The 18,546-nt window shown below is 32.8% G+C and overlaps 1 protein-coding gene across 1 annotated transcript; it reads right to left on the reverse strand.

Annotated features, from left to right (window-relative positions):
• Positions 1 to 442: 442 nt before the first annotated feature.
• On the reverse strand, positions 443 to 17,451 carry Megf8 (multiple EGF like domains 8). Its single transcript, XM_076305512.1, has 24 exons — positions 15,880 to 17,451; positions 14,845 to 15,159; positions 14,592 to 14,755; positions 14,168 to 14,445; positions 13,899 to 14,083; positions 13,459 to 13,813; positions 13,106 to 13,344; positions 12,801 to 13,034; positions 12,410 to 12,697; positions 12,157 to 12,294; positions 11,823 to 12,067; positions 11,100 to 11,717; positions 8,026 to 10,923; positions 7,526 to 7,950; positions 7,109 to 7,452; positions 6,829 to 7,034; positions 6,478 to 6,757; positions 6,151 to 6,364; positions 6,057 to 6,083; positions 5,643 to 5,958; positions 5,130 to 5,305; positions 4,805 to 5,055; positions 4,360 to 4,547; positions 443 to 4,283 (listed from the first exon to the last, which is right to left on the reverse strand). The coding sequence occupies exons 2-24, from the start codon at positions 15,047 to 15,049 to the stop codon at positions 3,438 to 3,440; spliced, it is 9,120 nt and encodes a 3,039-aa protein (XP_076161627.1). The 5' UTR covers positions 15,050 to 15,159; positions 15,880 to 17,451; the 3' UTR covers positions 443 to 3,437.
• Between the last annotated feature and the right edge of the window lie 1,095 nt (positions 17,452 to 18,546).

Genomic DNA, 18,546 nt, shown 5'->3' on the forward strand with positions numbered 1-18,546 from the left:
TGTACATAAAAATTCGATCGCGTTCTCGGAAGCACCTTGAAGAGTCGAGAATTTGTTGATGTACAGTTACCATAGTAACAGGATAGGATATCCACTCTTACTATGTACTTTATGTTTTAAAATATTACTTACATAAAGTGTTTTTTATAACTCTTGTAAATTACACTGTGTGATTACGTATAAAGCTTGATGGCAAATTATTTTGTAGCGTCAAGAACATTTCAAAATCACTTAAATTTGTATTAAAGGAAACTCATACTATACCCTTTTTTAACGCGTACAGAAAGAACGAAATAGAATCATTTCTATAAGAATTATCCTGTGAATATATACTATTTTTTATACCTATGCATATTATATGAATATAAAAATTTTAAATAATTCATTTATACATTTTAACATCAGCATTGTACCTATAGTAGAATCAATGAAAATTCGTTAATTGAAACCCAATTTTACACACGTTTATTAAAGCTTCCTCAATACAATTCATTAATCTTCATTAGCACAACCTCATATTCCTCCCCACGATACAAATAAATCCATGATACTGGCAAACCTTGGTAAGGATGCCGGCACCAACGGACCTCACAACCTTTTCTTTACACTTTATAAACGACAGTGTCTCGACGTGTTACAAACATTTCTCAACGCGATGCAATGCCGGCATTGGAAGATATCGCTTACATTGAATGCAATGTAATAATTATATATAAAATAGAACATTTTGGAAATAACGCTCAGATCTGTACAATCGAGAAATTACACATTCATCGTGTATACATAATATGTATATATATAATATATATCTCTATTACGTAATCTATATAAATGTACATACACATTAGTTTGCACCCTTAAATATGTGTTTACAGACTGTTGCGCAAACATCTCGGGTGAGTAGTTAGGATAGTTGGTCGCATGAAGGTAAACGAATACAACCGTGAACCGCGATGAAAATGAGAAAATTAAAATATGTTAGAGAGAGACGATTTCGACGTTTCAGAAATAATCAAATTACCTGTTGTCGAGATGCATTAATGACGAGACTCATGAGAAAAGAATAAACTTGAGATTCAACGGACAAGATGTGTTACATTGTCATATGTACATTCAACAATTGTTCAATGTATCATTATTTCTGGTCGAGGAAAAACAGTGCATTCTTTCAATACTATAGATGACACGTAGAATGCTTGCAAAAACGGTATGAGCATTTCACACTGTACTTGAAGAATTTGTTAAAATTGATGGTAGAGAAATTTTGTTTAAGTAGTATTTAACATATTACTACCAATATTTTCAACAAGTAGTTTGTGTTCAAGAAAACATACTTGACTAAATGTTATATTATGTTGTATGCAAATACAGTGAAAGATAGTCAAACCGTGTAACAATTATCCCATAAAACATTCTGTACAGAATATATTAAACCTGTTTGGTACCGCATAACAGTTTAGCAAAAACCTTCCTTGATTATTTACATTTATGTTACTATGTTACTCATTTTCTCAATTACTTTGCTTACATTCTTCTTAATAGTACACGTTAATATCATTACATCAACACCCTATTTATATTTTGATTAATATGTAACCTTGGTTTATCATCTTTGATAAAAGACACGTTTTTCTCTCCATTTCAGATTCGAGCCAATATCTATGATAGTAATATATAGTATTTTACAATCAGGATATATACGATGTCGATAAACATTTGTAAATGTGCACCCGTCGTATTTACAACATTCTCTAATTAAAGTCCTTTACGTTTCTATTGTTTCTTGCCATAAATAATATATTATTATGCTACGACGATCGTTATTCCTCATCAGTTTTTGGCATAGGAACCTTTCCAACTCACGCATCATCGAGCTTCTTTCTAATCAACGATACTAATACTGTTCGTTTAAATTATGCGAATACAATTCGATTTTATTTCAGCACTTACGATACCTCTAACAGCACACGTTCATAACATATTTACGTATACGCATCGTGTTCGAAAATCACCCTGTTTGCCAACTGCTAGGAAGTAGTACCAGTTGACAGATTGCTATTACGTTTTCGTCACTTTAAAAGTAATCCTGACGATGTTTGTGCTGGAATACTATCACATCAAGCTTTATAATCTGTTCCATAGCTGATATTTCGATATTTACATTGATGACAATGATAAAATCACCTGTTTCATTTATTCAATGTAATTGAAAGTTTCTTTTTCGTTAAAAATTTTGATTTTATCTAAAATCTTCATTGAAATATGAAAGAAGAACCTGATAGTGAGAATAATACTTGCAGCTGCTTTTTCTCCATTTGTATTTCTCAATAGGTAGTTGACTTTGTGATAGCAAGTAAATACACCTTGCAATTTGTGTGAGAACAATTACACAATGTTTCGTAAAACGACTCAGTAAAATTCTCTACTTTCCCTTGAAAGTAGCCACAAAACGTTCCAAGACACAAAACCATGTCCGGTTCACATAAAATGCTTCTACAAAAATGTGTAAATTACGAATTAATACATAATTACAGATTCTTATATACAAACATACAGTCTCGTCATGGAATGGTATGACAATATATTATCACCTAGCTTAAATACCCTTATAATTGTTTCTTTGCAACTATAATACAAGGTTATACTAAAAATTCATATTACTGGCGAATATTGAACAATGTCGATGATGGCAGAACAAATAATAAATCTCATTAAAAAATTCGACATATGCAGCCTCAATTTACACGAATTCAAGAAATGTACCCGCTGTTTGAGAAAATATTATCTTACAATTCGTGTAATGATCATGCACCAAATACAATAATCCTCGGTTTCAAGGCGAAAAATCGAATCCACCAACTACCATCAATTCAAAATAGGGGCAAGAATTTGTTCGAAAAAACTGGACAAATTCAAACAAGCTGCCCAAAAGGAGAATAAATGCGATATAACAATAACAAGTAAATGAACAAAACTTCAATATAAAATTTTGTGCATTTTTCATTACATTTTTATGAAAGCATTATCAATAGATTTGCGAGGTTTTCCCAATAAAAATGAGTCCAAACATGACCTTATTCGAAGGCATGCCTGCTTGCAGAATTCAGAAGTGTTCCATTTTACAGATAATTAAAAATAATTTGAATATGCTCATATTTGGACTCATTTTTCTTAAAAAAACTTCACCAACCCATTGTTAATACTGTCATAATGATATAATAATTAAAAATATAAAAATATTAAATTTCGTTGTAAAACAAAATTCAAACAGTCTTTAAACCAAGGATTACTGTAACACGAACAGACGGATAATTAAAACGACAGCTGAGATCAACGAAAATGATTCGCAAGGGTAAAGAATAAAAATGACCGCCTACGTATTTCGAGAGTTTCAGCAGACTTAAGAATAGCGGAAAAAAATTCGTATCGAGAAAAGCTCAGTTCAACGCGTGACTGTTTCTACGTCTTAGGAACACTCTACTATTTACCGGATAGACTCTGGTTAATAGTATTAATGAGCTACCAAGAGCTAATTTAACAGGAGCCTGACGACCACCTGGTAGTCTAATAAAAACAGTGGCTACAGCAGCAACACCATCATCAGTTGGTTCAACTGCTACCGGTCTGACGTCATTGTGAAAACTGACTAATTTATTGCGTCTATTTTTTCGCTGTGGCGAACTCGGACTACAGTCATTCCCATTTCGATCATAAATGATGGTAGCCGATGCAAAAGGTCTCTTAGCCATATGTAACATTTCAACAACAAGTCTTCTTCGTGTTCTTCGATCATCAGCTGCTTGTTTTGTTTTCCAAGCGACTACACAAGCAGCTAGGAATAAAAAGAAACAGGAAAAGAACACGGAGAAGAAGACGAAAAGATCAATATGCAGTTGATCCTGTCGAAAGAAAATCATTCCGTAAGCAGCTCGACCACTTATTTCTGGATCGATTGCCCTTAACGCGATATGAAATTTCGTTTGATGGAGTTCATGCTTATCCTGTGGCAAAGTTAATACCAATCTGTTCGTAAGGTTCCTGACGAATAAGAATGTGTTCCTCTTCTCGATTGTTAAAAAAGTAGCTAAACTTTCTGCGTAGCGTTCCATTACTATATACTGAGGGCCAGTATTCCAATTTGGTTCAGTAGTAGTACCGTTAGATGCAAATGAAAATGTATTATCTGGATGGAATTCGACGATTCTCATCTTACTACGAGTGTGTTCGTCTAACCATATACTATGTGGATCTTTGCGCCATACAAATCTATTGTCCAATTCAACCTAAAAATAATTTGAGATTAATATAAAATTTAAAATCGAATGTTTTGCAATAGAAAAAATATTTATTAAAACATACGTCTTGGTAGCCTGTCGTTGAATTTAAAGTAACGACAAAAGAATCGTCACGAGGGCTGAGAAATAAGTCTAAAGCTCCTTGAGTTACATCTACCATGACTCTGATATCAACATTCATGAAACGAGGTTGCACCATGTAGAATACCGTCTGACCGGGATTTAAAGGTTTTGGTTTCATTTTGCACTCATCTGTAATTGATAAAAATGGTTTGTTATTATAAATAACATGCAATAATTTATAAGAAACATGTAATCCATTATTGGAGGAGTACAAACCATAAGATCCTCCAGACAGAATAGAATGTTGCAATTTGAAAAAATTAATACTTTGTTAATGTGCATGGTGCACAAGTAATAGAAATTTATGTCGTAAAAAACTTTTAACGAATATAATGATAAAGAATATAAGAGAATGTATAGTTTTAATCAGTTATCAAAGTACTCACCTATTAATTTAGAATCAAAGCACATTTTGTTGTCCACTGTTACAGTTTTGTAACATTGATGACCATTGGTTGGTATGCCAGCATAATTCTCCTTACATTTACTGCATTGTACCATCCAGCATGGAGTACCACCAGTATTTGTACCCTTCATAGGTCCGCTAGTACATGGCTCACTTTCCGTATTATTACCGCAATTACACTTTTCTCCCGTTACAGGATCGCAAGTGAATCCATGTCCATGACACTCACAACTGAAAAAATATTTCTTTAAAATAATATATCTAGTGAAATATTTAAACAAAGTAATTCTGATAAAAATACTAACGGTCGACACACATCGCGAAGATCTTCCGTTCCTCTAAAATAACCAGTCATGCATTCGCCACATTTGTCACCTTTTGTGTTATTGCCACAATTCACGCATTTTGCTTTAGCTACAGGACCTTCAACTAACTGTCTCTTTAATAATTCTATAGACATTTTGTTAATAGAATTTGGATCCTATAAACAAAAATGATTTTCATGACTTATTGAATTTGTAGTTATACTTTTAATATACCTGTAGCGGCTTCTAGGTGTGATGAAGAAAAAGGGAGCGAGCAAGATGGAAAAAGGAAGGAAGAGCGTTTTATCCTGAGCCTGCCAGTGGACTCGTCAGTAAGGCAACTTAACAGGCTTTGCCTTATACACCGGGATATTAGGTAGTCGGTCAAGGATCGTATATCTACTGATCGGAGATGATACAGGAACTTGCGGGAAATAGTCGACGGTCGATAGTCGAATTTTTCTTTAGTAGCGAGTGTGGGATGTGCCGCCACATATGAAATAAATAAATTACCGGTACAGTCATGCTTTCATTGATGCAAATTCGAGTATGCCCATTACAATATTCAAGGCATGGTACACACTGTCCATTGTCAGCTGGATTTCCAACAAATAAAGGTAAACACTTGTCACATTGTGGTCCCATTGTATTATTATGGCACTCTAAGCAGACGTCCAATTTATCTGGGCTCGCACAATTACTATGACCGTTACACTGGCACTGAATCGAGCAATTAGCACCTACATAACTGAAGTCACAGCGGCAAACATTTGGTTCTACACATGTTCCTCTGACACAACCTTGAGTACACATTGGTACACAAATTTTTCTGAAGATAAAATATATTGTGTACATAACAAGAAAATTGTAATTATTATGTATAAGTAATAATTTAAAGTTTTATTGTACTTGTACAATATATCCTACCTTCCAAATTCATTAAATGATGAGGGCCTAAAAATATAAATCTATTAATATATTATTTACTTCTAGTTAGTATTACGAATAAAAACGGAATTACGTTTCAGTTTTATATCCATCGCCGCACATGCATTCAAAGCCTTCTTCTGAGTCGAAACATTTTTCACTTTTTGGAGAACATGTATGATGCCCATTAGTACATTCATTTTCTGGAGGACATCGCACGTAATGCCAAGAAAATTCTGGTACTACATTAAAAAATAATGTAGTTTTAAAAGGTGATATCAAATCTGAGGGTAATGTACTTGTAGGTGCTGTAATTGTTGGAAAATAAACATTGGTAACTAAACACAATATAAGATACAAAATTGAAACTGATACAAAGAGATACTTAAATAATTTTGTTAATATGCTTTATATTACTTACGTGGTTCCGTCTGAGGAAATTGTTGATAATAAAGCATTTTACATGTTCCACCAGCTGGATGATCCGCAGGTGCTTCGAGCGAGCCCTCTGTGCATATTCCTTGGCCAGTTATATTAATTGAATTTAAAGAACACCATCCACAGTGTGAATGCTTTAAACACGTGCTGCATTGCTTGAACACTGAACATGGTTCAGGGCAATGAACCATATCAGAACTGCGCAGTACTAAGCCACATACACCACCAGCACAATAAAGAGGTTGATATGATGGAGAGATACACTAGAATTTATTAATAGACAGACTTTTGTAGTATAATGTTCCAATTATCTTTCTTATTGTAATGTACTTACTTCATTAAGTTGTGTTGACCATCTACATTCCCGCCATCCACCTTCAGCTCCTGTGCCTTTTAAACAACTTCTACAATCTTTATGATCAGCACATCGTTTCTCGCATTGCGTACTTCCCATTTTAATACTTGATCTCTCAAAGATATCATCTGGTACACAATTCCAATCATATACAGGTTCACCTGTTACTGCAACTCCCAATTCAGCTAACAACATTTGCAAAATGTGTTAAGAGTTATTAATAAAGGATGGTGCAATTTAATCAGTTTTTAATACTTACAAGTCTTCAAGACTTGTCTTGTCCATACACAACCTTCAAGACTGTTACATTTCTCACAGTCACTTGCTGGACATTGTCGTTCACCGCATTGATTTACATCTGTTACTGATATTTGTCTGATACTACACTTGTTTAATTCATCACAATCTTTCTCAGATGGTATACACTTTCCATTTGGACAATTTGTACACCATTTACATATAGGTTCTTCATTTATATAATATGGCCATTTTGCTAAACATTCCGTACAAGTTCTAAAATTTTTACATTTTCTTCTTGCCATCCATTCTAAATTGCATAAAATTCCATTTGAGCGTTGAGCTTGAGTAACATTAATATCGCATCTAAAACAAAAATTAATTAAATATTCTTAAATATATATATATCAATAATATATAATTATATGTATAGACTTACCTATCATCTTTATTAACAGATACTTCATTAGAGAAACAGAAGGAAGCATTATTCCCACTAATTGTAGTAACAGAACAAAAGGAACATCCAAAGTATTTTCTGCAAGTTATTTTATCTGTCCAAAGATTACACAAGTCTTCAGGTATATTTATGAGAGTAACATGACTTTTAATTCCACCATCAAATCCACCAACAACATATACAGCATTAGATTCTGGATCAGCATGAGTCATTGCATGAGCATATGCTGGTGGTGGAGGACTTCCAATAACTTCCATATCTTTTGTTATTAAACGAATCCATAAATTACATGAATATTTGTAGGCAATTAATGAATCAGAAGTATTATGAGGATTCTGACGACCACCGAATATGACCATGTATTCATCAGTAGTAACTGCAGAGTGAAGAAATCTAGCCTGGGGCTGTAATCAAATATTTCTATTACAATCATTCTTCATTCCTTTGAAATGATAATACAAAAATAAATATTTACTTACCAAACTATTTCCATCAGTAAGATCATCATCAAATGGTGGAAGCACAGACCAAGTTCGAGTTTTATAATTCAATGCATATAATTTATTTGAAATAAAGGTCCGATTTATTGCATAAGTGTATCCACCAAAAATATAAAAACTATCTGATTTGCTATGGTACACAGTTGAATGGCCATAAACTCCCAATGGTCCATTTCCAATTGTGTATATCGTATTCCAAGTTTCTGTTTCTAGATTGAATTCCCATACTATATCAAGATATCCATACTTAGGGCTAAATCCTCCAATCAATATTAGACTCTCTGATTCTCCATTTCTGCGTAAAGTCAATGTGTGTCCAGCCAAAGGTGGTGGTTCTCTTTTCAACTCATCTTGCATGATTTGCATCCATCTTTGATTCTGTAGACTAAATTTCCAAAAATCACTCAATGTATTATTTGATAATCCTTGAATATCCTCTTCTTTCATTGATAAACCACCATACACATATATTTGTTGCCTACTGTGGACTATTTCAGTTGCATGAAAATATCTACCTTGAGGCATAGAAGCTTCTGAAGTAGATTCCACAGTAATGGGCATCCATGTATTGTTTTTAGTATCAAAAAGTCTAATATCATTCAGAGGACCATGGCTAAGAGAATATCCTCCAAACATCCACAGACTACCCCTTCTGTCGGCAACCAATGTATGACCGAATCGCGGTAGAGTTTTTCGCAAATGATCTAAGTGATCCGCCAAATATTCAGAGTTAAATAATTCAGTAAAAATCAATTGATGTTCTTTAATAATAATTGAACAATCATGTCCTCCGTATCCGGCTGTACAAACACATCGTCCATAGCCTTTGTCACAAATTCCTTGCTTTTTAGATGAAGTACAGTTGTTAGGACATAATTCAATATCGCAATTGATACCTACGAACCCGGTTTTGCATAAACAATTTCCACTTCGACATTCGCGATTTCCAGGACAACTATTACACGTCATTATTATGTAGCTTGCATTAAATCCCTCTACTTCGTCCAGTTGTTTATAGTGAACAGTAAGAAATCCAGACTTAGCTTCTACCGTTACAGGATAATCTGTGCTTTCTGTACAGTAAACACCTAATAGTTGACTTTGGTGACTAGTAGATGATGAAACAAATTCAGGTAGTCCATCATACACATAAACACTATTTTCTTGACAGCTAACATTAATATCGTCATGTATAGTAAATTGAATTACACTTTGTGTTCCTGAAAGCATGGTATCCCATAAAAGATCTGTTTTTGGACTGACTATCCAGAGACACTCTCTTGTTGGTGATTCTCCAAAATGACTTTCCCATAATGATAGCTGAGAGTGTCTGCTACCAAGACCTTGTTTGCCAGCTCCTTCACCTCCAAGCATACCACGTGACATACAACCATAATAACACATTCCACCATCTCTCGGATCGCCATAATAACCTTTCTTACAACGCTGACACATATCTCCTTGCGTATTATCGCGGCAGAAACATACACCAGTTTGTCGGTCGCAGATGTTTAGGTCTTTATCTCCGTGTTCATTACAGTTGCACTTTTTGCATCCAAGTGGTGTTGTAGCATTACCATAACTACCTGCTTTACATTCTTCACAATACCTGCCAGTAGTCCAATCCTGACATTCATCACAAATACCCGGTCCTTGTACACAAGTAGAATGATTGTAGCAACCGCAATTCGTTCTACAATCCGGCCCCGTCCAGCCAAGGTAACATTCGCATTTGTAATCAGGTGCTTCACTACAATAACCATTAATGCATTTTTCGTAGCAAGTTTTTGTGCAATTTTCTTTACCATCGCCATTAAAACCTCTTTTACACTGGCAACTAAAACTACCATGAGTATTCGTACACAACGCATTGGGATGGCAATCATGCAGACCCAAATCACATTCATCGACATCTGGACATTGAGCATATGCCCAATTTGATTCATCAGCCTCTAAGGTACTATTTTGATATTCATTAATGACTAAGCTACAATTAACATGTGGTTGATTGAAATCTCCTTGTACACATGCTCCCAAAATAGGATTTTCCAGATTATAACACCAACCACAGCTTAATGAATGTAAACAACTAGAGCAGTTTGTATGTCGGCTGCAGCTTTTGCATTGATCATTGCCTGTTAAAGATGATCCAGATCTCGACGTTACTCCCATAAGACCAGCTTGATCCATCCATTCCCGACATAAACCAAACTGATATTCAGATGTATACACAGAAAAAGAAAAGCATTCTTGTGTAGCTTCACACCATACACATCTTCCACGTTCGTCCAAGCACTGTGTGCAATTTGAACGTTGTCTACATGGAATTGGACATTGATCAAGGCTGACAACAGCATTAGGTAGTCTACCTATTCTTGCACAACGAGCTTCCTCTGTCCACCACTCGCATAGGTTGCTACCAACACAAGATTCGCAGGAGATGTAATTAGAGCAATTAGCACAGGCTGAAGGAGTAATAGTTAAATAATGCCATTCGCGAATCGGATTGCCATCTTCGTCCCATTCCATGTCGGCTGCGCAACTTTCTGTTTCATTGCTTGAACGTGAAAGACATTTATTAGTAATATCACACCAGCCACACGAAGAATCGGTTAAGCAGTGGAGACAATTTTTATATTGATGGCAAGATCCATTTTGATATGGTTCGAGATATTCAAAAGTAAAAACTTTTGGATTCTCAGTTTTCTTATTATGAGTAATTTCCATTTTACTGGCATATGCGTAGCTTGTAGTAACCATCCTTTTTGATTCGAAATCTAGTAGATATCGACCTGGTAATAACATCATTTGATGTCCATCTGGCCATTTTGTTGGAATGCACTGTGATGTCTCAGCAGTTAAATTTGCAACTAATTCCTAAAAAAGTTTTATGAAAAAAATTATGTAACTAATATCAATAATAAATAAGTGTATCTTTTAATTCCGGATATACAATATATAAATTAAAATTTTTTATTACAGATTAATGGATATTGTTTTCGTGGTACTGATTTAAATTATTAAATTAATTAAAAAATGAAAAGGCGAATTACCAATTCTTGAGGATCATCGCTTCGTGATACATGTAGAGTTGCACTATTATAACTAACGCAAATTTTTAAGTGTTCTACCGTACTGTCCCAAAAATATTGCGGTGGTCTAAGGAATCCTATTAATCTAGCAATCATTTCACCACCAAGAGCAGATTCTGTTTTTGCCCCTTGCATTGATGGAACATTAAAATCGACTGTAGTAGCATTAACTATCGCTACCGAGTCCGGTTGACTAAAATTTACCGGAGGTTTATATTTTAAAAATGTTAATCCGGGTCTTTTATCCATTTCTCGACATTCCTCTACTTTTATAATTTCTGTGCCTTTCGAACCCCACCATCCTGGTATTTGCAATGGTGTATCATCTCTGAGACCACAAACTCCATAATTATCATCTTTGTGATGACAACGTGCATTCTGAACACACCAAGTGCAAGTTCCAAGATTTAATTTGTTAGAAACAGATTTCTTTCCACGAGCAGTTGTACCCCAACCTCCGCCAGGTTGACCATGTATTAAACAAGAATGACAATCTCCAAGTGCAGGACAAACGCCTGGACAGCGAGTTGTTTGCAGATTAGTTGTACAATTACTACCAATAGTTCTACCGTAACATATCTGAAATAAATTAAAAGTATTAAAAATTAAACTCAATTGCATAAAAAAGTATAAATGATTATACTACAAAGAAAACTAGCTAAGCTTCGTATGTTAGAAGAATACCTCGTCTGCTGAGCACCAACCACATTCTGGATTAGCGGCACATTCCATTAGGCTTTTGTGTCTTGAACAAATTTGTTCAGGTTCTATGTAATCTTCATCTCCTGGTGCGAGCATCGGTGGTAATGTGTACGCAAGTAAATCAGCATTTACATTTCCGTGATAACCACCAACTAATAGTAAAGTGTTTCCATTACGTACATCTGCTGCATGTGCAAATACTCCTTGTTGTTTCGGATAACGAGAATCTAAAAATAACATTACAATAAACGTCTTAAAATAAAAAAAACTGAAATTTTACATGATTCTTATTTTAAAAGGTGAAGTTTTATCTTACCTTTGTCATTTAAACCTAATACATCGTGACTTACCCAGGCATGGCAGCCTAGATGATAAAGATACATCTGATTATCATAACAAATTTCCTCTTTATTGTGTCTATGAGAATATCCACCAAATACGACCAAATAATTTCCTGCAAAATTAATATAAGTTTGCAAGTTTGTTGGTATTCTATTTTAATAGTAATGTGGTTAAAATGCAGCACATGCTTTTTTGTAATAATACATATGAAATAGTCATCTAATTACCTATAATATTGCAAGTATGAAATGCCCGTTCTCTTGGAACATAAGTGTCTCTTAAGTGTGCTCTTGGATAATGAATTTCAGACCAAACTTTTCTGTCAAGTTGAAATACAAACATTCTGTCAGATAATTTACTAAAGCGTGCTACGCTAGCCACTACTCCTCCATAAACTAATAGAGAATTAGTAGCACGATGGTACACAGTTGAATGTGCAACTACGCGTACGTCTAGTTCTTTACCCCCTCGAGGATGTACTTCTTTCCATCTCTCTGTACTTGCGGTAGGATCAGCTTAAATGAAAAGTTTAATATAAAATATTTTCTATCTTATATTATAACATAGTAGCTAAAATATATTAAATATAATTCAGTATATACAAACATATAAACTTACATAAATTCAATTTAATGTTATAAAGACTTGACGAAAATTCACCATCTACTGTACTACCACCGAAAAGATAAATATAATCATTTGCTAAAGTAAGAGTATGTCTTGTTAATTGAGGTGGATAGAATGGGGAATTTTTAGCCCGTAACGTCCAAATACGTGTATTAACATTGTAATGCCATAGTTCGTTTGACAAAGAACCATCTTGTACTTTTCCACCATATATAACAAAACCACCTGTAAGTAATAAATTATAAGTTATATTATTGTATTATTTTTCATTCTTAGCAATTAGGTGTGCAACTAACCATTGTATCTACAAGCAGCATGACCATAACGTGGACTTGGCTTAGGTAATTCATCGATTGGTGATTTTGTAACTTCATCTTTAAATGATTCATCGGTTGCTAATTTAGGCTCTTCGATGAAGATGTTCTCTCCAATAGGATCTTCAACACTTTGTTCCTCCCAATTCAATATGCCACTCTTTACATTTGAAGCATGAAGTTCTCGATAGAGATCTAAGTTTTCAAGATTTCTGCGATGTCTAACATAATAAAAAGTAAGCAAAGAAGTAATACTAAATATAAATTTAGTATTATGAGTATTAATATTAACATGTTCATTATTTTCAAAAACAGGAGTGGATGTCCATCTTTACCTTGTGGTTTGTGCATATCGAGGCTTTGGATGTCTAGAGTGTTTTCTTCTAAGTTCATCGTTTCTTTCTATCCTAATTGTACTTTTACTTGTTTCACCTTTCTTGGCTTCTTGAACCTTTCGTTCATGTTCCTTATGTTCTGCAGTATTTCTAAATTCTGACCAACCATGTTGCCCATTTTCTAAATTTCCATGATTACGTAAACTAAAGGTATTATTGTCTTTAATACTGTAGAGTACTCTCCAAATGAGGGATGATGTGCGAACACCGTACAATTCTTTTGCACCTGCACCTATTCGATCTAATTCAGTAGCGATGAGCATAGGATCTAAATATTCTGCGGATGAGGTGCCTTCTGTTTTAAAATGATATGACATGTATAAGAGATAATATAACATGCTGTAATTCCTACAATTATAATAAATAATGTTAGTGCTTACCTAATACATTACCATAAGCATCTTCCCATTGACTTGTATTAAACTGATATACTTCCAAATCACTGAGTATATAATTGAGATCATAACCACCAAAAACATAAAGAGAATCAGTTTCTTTTATATACACTGCTGTATGTGCTGCTCGTGGCCTTAATCCACCTTCTGAATGAGAAAGCCAGTACCACCTATTTATCATACATAGCATTTAGAGAATAATCAGTAATAACTATATTTAATGATTTAATGAAATAGTATATTTAGTAACACACTTGTTCCCTTCTGGACGTATTTTACGTAATGAGCAAGACTGTCCTGAGTATCCATTACGACACTGACATCGTTTTGAACCACACTCTCCACCATTACTGCAGTTGTTTGGACAAAGAGCTCTAGAGCAATCTCTTCCGCCCCAATCATTTTCACAAACACAAGTATTATTAATACATTTTCCATGATTTGTACAATTATTTGGACAATTTGTGACTGAAAATTCTGCATGAAAACCATCCAAAACATAGTTTGTATCACTGTACAATAATATTAACATCTGAAAAAAAGAAAAAGAAATTTATTATTTTTTTTTTCATAGTAATAACACAGTATAAATTATTCATAAGACTATAACTGGACTCTTATCTTTTTTGTAATAAATTATCCTGTAATTTATTACTGAAGGATTTCATATTCACTTACATAACCAGATGATGATGTCACTTGCTGTGGTTCTGTCTTTCCACTGAAACTACCTAAAAGTGGAGATCGGAAAGAATCTCCATCATAAACAAAAACATAATCATAGCTACATTCAGTTCCCATTGTACGGAAACTTAAAGTAATAAATTGGCGGCTGTTGTTTGCTGCAAAACATTAAAAACATATTCAATAACTATAAACAAAAGAAATAGTTGCAAACACTATGGTTATAGATGTTTGAGATGATTTTTACCTTTTATAAGCCATTCACAATGAGAATCTTGAGTATAATTTGAGCCTAATGGTCCATCACTAATAATTCCCCAAGAATCGGTAAAAACTTTCCTTGTTTTATCACATGGAATTTGTTTTGGAGATGTTTGCGGAGCTAATTCGAAGCCCCGCAATAGGCAACTCCATATAGTAATCCATACTGTGGTGGATGAGACCCACCCCATTACAATATATTCGCCTCAATATTGCTTGATAAAATAAAGCTCATTATCCATGTTCATTGGATTGTTTTTTGAGCAATTATATTGTAAGGAATTCATATAAAGAGTCATATCTAAAATTACATGCTTTATATTAATTCAATTATTGAATAATTTTTTATTGTTCAGAAAAGAATTTGCTTATTAAATTTCAAAGAAGTCATAATATAAGGAGAATAAAAATATTATAGTATTTTATTGAAGATTTACAAATGAATTGAAAGACAGTAAACTTAATTTTCTGATTGCATAATTCATTTAAACTGATAATGAAAACAACATATACAAGAATTCTAATAAAGCTTTTAATCTATCATGTAAACAGCAAAGCTAATATAAATCAGAACAATAGAATACTTTTGTTTATGAATACCATATATGCAGATCGAAAACTAAATCACAATGGATGTAATTGTTATTGTAGTGTGTAATAAAATTTATATATCGTCATTGTTTACAAAAATATTTATTAATTCGGTACCATGGAAACATTAAACTATAACAATGTTCAAGTGCGTGATGTCAGAGTCACACTATACAATAATACTGAGCATACCGTTTCTATCTACAATTTTGTAGACTTATTGAAAAAAAGACCATAATATAATAAATGTCGGCTCACGTGTGTTGTACTACGAAACCTATGGCGTTCAACAAAAAGGGAATTAAAAGCTGGCTACACTTTTGCTTTTTTTTTTAACGAAACAAACTCAAAGAGCATTCTTTAAAGAAATAAATGCGAAAGAATCTCAGCTACGATTGAATCAAAACATTATGTACGTATACACACATACACGTCAGAAAAATCTGCACCGTGCTATGCTTTGAATAGTCACATTCTCCGAACGCCAGTTATCTTCAAAGCATGTATTGCTAATACCAAGATTCAAATATTCTAGTGCGATGCGATAAGCAGCAAAATAAATGTGCTAATACGAACAGACGAGAATTATCGCGTAAACTCTGTTCAGCCTCGCCTGTTGACACCTTGACTACCTCTGCATATGAGGTCAGGGTGGGGGCTCTTCATCCGCCATTAACCCTTTCCCTGTACCGGCAGGTTCCACTCTCACGCTCTGCTTCGAAATTTAAAAATGTTTAATAAAAATTTTTTCAATGAAAAATTAATTTATGAGCAAATTTAGGTTGACTAAATGAAAATATGTTTATTTTTTATAACAACGGAAAAAATAACGCAATTAACGTTTTCTCAATTAGTTTTTTGAAGATCGATGCTACTATTGTACATTGTTAAATGAATAAGAAATAGCTAATTAATATTTTCTTATAATTAGAGGTTATAAAAGTTATTTTGTTATTGAAAACTTCCAAGTTTATGGTAAAATCTCTATTTATTAGATTATGAGAACATTGCTTTGTAACCTAATAATTTCTACTGTCGCTTTCGTTTGATTGTGGCTTTTTGTAAAATAATAATTTATAACAGAGTGGCTGCCATTTAAAACTCAACATTCCATTTTCGACATAAAATACTTTTAGTTTGTTAACATAAAATGAAAACACGAGAAAAAATCACGTTCTAACGATAAGCAGTATATCTGGGAATTTTAAGTCAATATGTTCATTAGATTTCTCAAAATCTTGACAATTAGTTTGGAAAATACAGTTTCGAGGTAAACGCGTTCATACTTGCTGGACGATGTACTTAAGCAATTTAACACGCTCTCGATAATATTTTGTAATTTCATTATTTTTTCAAATGTCGAAATAAAGCTTCAGAAATATTTTTTTAGATGGTTAAACTTTTCAAAATTGTAAAAGTTTGTCTGTTTTTCAATTTTCCACCATCGTTTTTTCCATTTAAATATTGTTATAATTGTGAGCTAATATTGAATTATAATTATTAATATTATAGGTTAGTATAAGTATTAATTTATTATGTAAATATTTAAACTCATCCGACCCAAACAGCTGTTCAGAAAGAAAAGTATCATGCGTCAAAACTGACATACAAAGCATATTGCGGTGAATACCCGTATATCGAGCTTGACGTGGTCTCGATATTCAAAAGATTTTAGGGACATTTCGATCGAAGAAACGTTATACGAAGCTGAGTAAAATACGTCTCCTTTATTTCCAAGCCTGATTCGCTAATATTCAAATAATATATTTTATTTATATCAAATTTTTGAAATAGTACAAATACAAATAAATTTTGTTTTGAATAATCAAGAAATAAATTAAATATTTTGTTTAGTTTATATTTTCAAAGCGCTAAAGAAAATATTTCATTCCTAAACTTAAAAAATTTGAAATATTTTGCAATAGTGCAAATAAAAATAAATAAAATATCCTTTCAAATGTTTCATTGAATTCAAATAGACGCCAATCGAGTTTTTTATACGCTCCAAGTATTAGTAGGTATTTAAACAAAATTATTAGTCTGGAATTTATTTGTTTTGATGAAATGAACGTTATTTTTCTTTATAAGAATTGAATCGTATTTTTGTATTTCAGGTAAAAAGGATTGAGTTTCATTCGAAATTTAGAGGAATAAGATATATATATTCGGCGAGTATGTATGCACATGTAATGGAAGTATTGATATTTTATATTTTCATGTGAACATTCCATAAAAATTGGTACTAGGAATTGAAGTAAGACAACTAGATAATATTTATTACAGGATTTAAATTTATGTTTTCAAGAAAACTTGATTTCTTTAAGAATGTTCTTTAAAAATATAAGCAATGTATGTATCTAAATTTTATTGTGAAAATAAATTAATTTCGTTACAGCAGTAACTGCATTTACATTTAAATAATTAATATTATAAAAATCATTTTTTAATTTAGACGTTAATAATGCCAGTGTTACCACATTATGGTTACAGTTCTGATATATGTACGTATTTTTTATTACATTTAAAGAGTATTTAAGAATGCGAGACACGCAAATTGTGTATTTTTATCATTAGATAATCTCTACAATAAGTAATTTAAAAACTACAAATACTGTTTAAAATAAGAAAAATTTGAACAGTTTAAATTGATTCTAGGAAAAATTTTAACAGAATATAATAAATTCTTCATCAATATTATTTGTTTTTTAGAAAATCAGTATTAACTATTGTATGCAAATATTTTGAGTGAATAAAGTAGATGGAATTCTGATATTTTTATTTATTATACTAAAACGTTTTCGTAATCTATTTAATGATTTGACTTTCGATGAATTCTTGTTGTAATGAGAAATAAAGGACCCATAATGCGTTAACTATATATTAGTTTCAACGGCTACTTGTAATTCAGGTACTCTCAGTAATTGAGTTAAAAACTTCAAATGCAAATGCAAAAATATTATTTCTTATTTATGTTTTTGTACATGCGTGAATATTTGTAGAATTTTTACAAAACCGATTGATTATCGCATTTATAAGTATTTGTTGCACATTCGATCTATCATTAACGGGGAAAGATAAAAACAGACACGTGATTAGA

The sequence above is a fragment of the Ptiloglossa arizonensis genome, chromosome 2 (genome assembly GCF_051014685.1).
Source record: "Ptiloglossa arizonensis isolate GNS036 chromosome 2, iyPtiAriz1_principal, whole genome shotgun sequence".
NCBI classification, from domain to species: domain Eukaryota; kingdom Metazoa; phylum Arthropoda; class Insecta; order Hymenoptera; family Colletidae; genus Ptiloglossa; species Ptiloglossa arizonensis.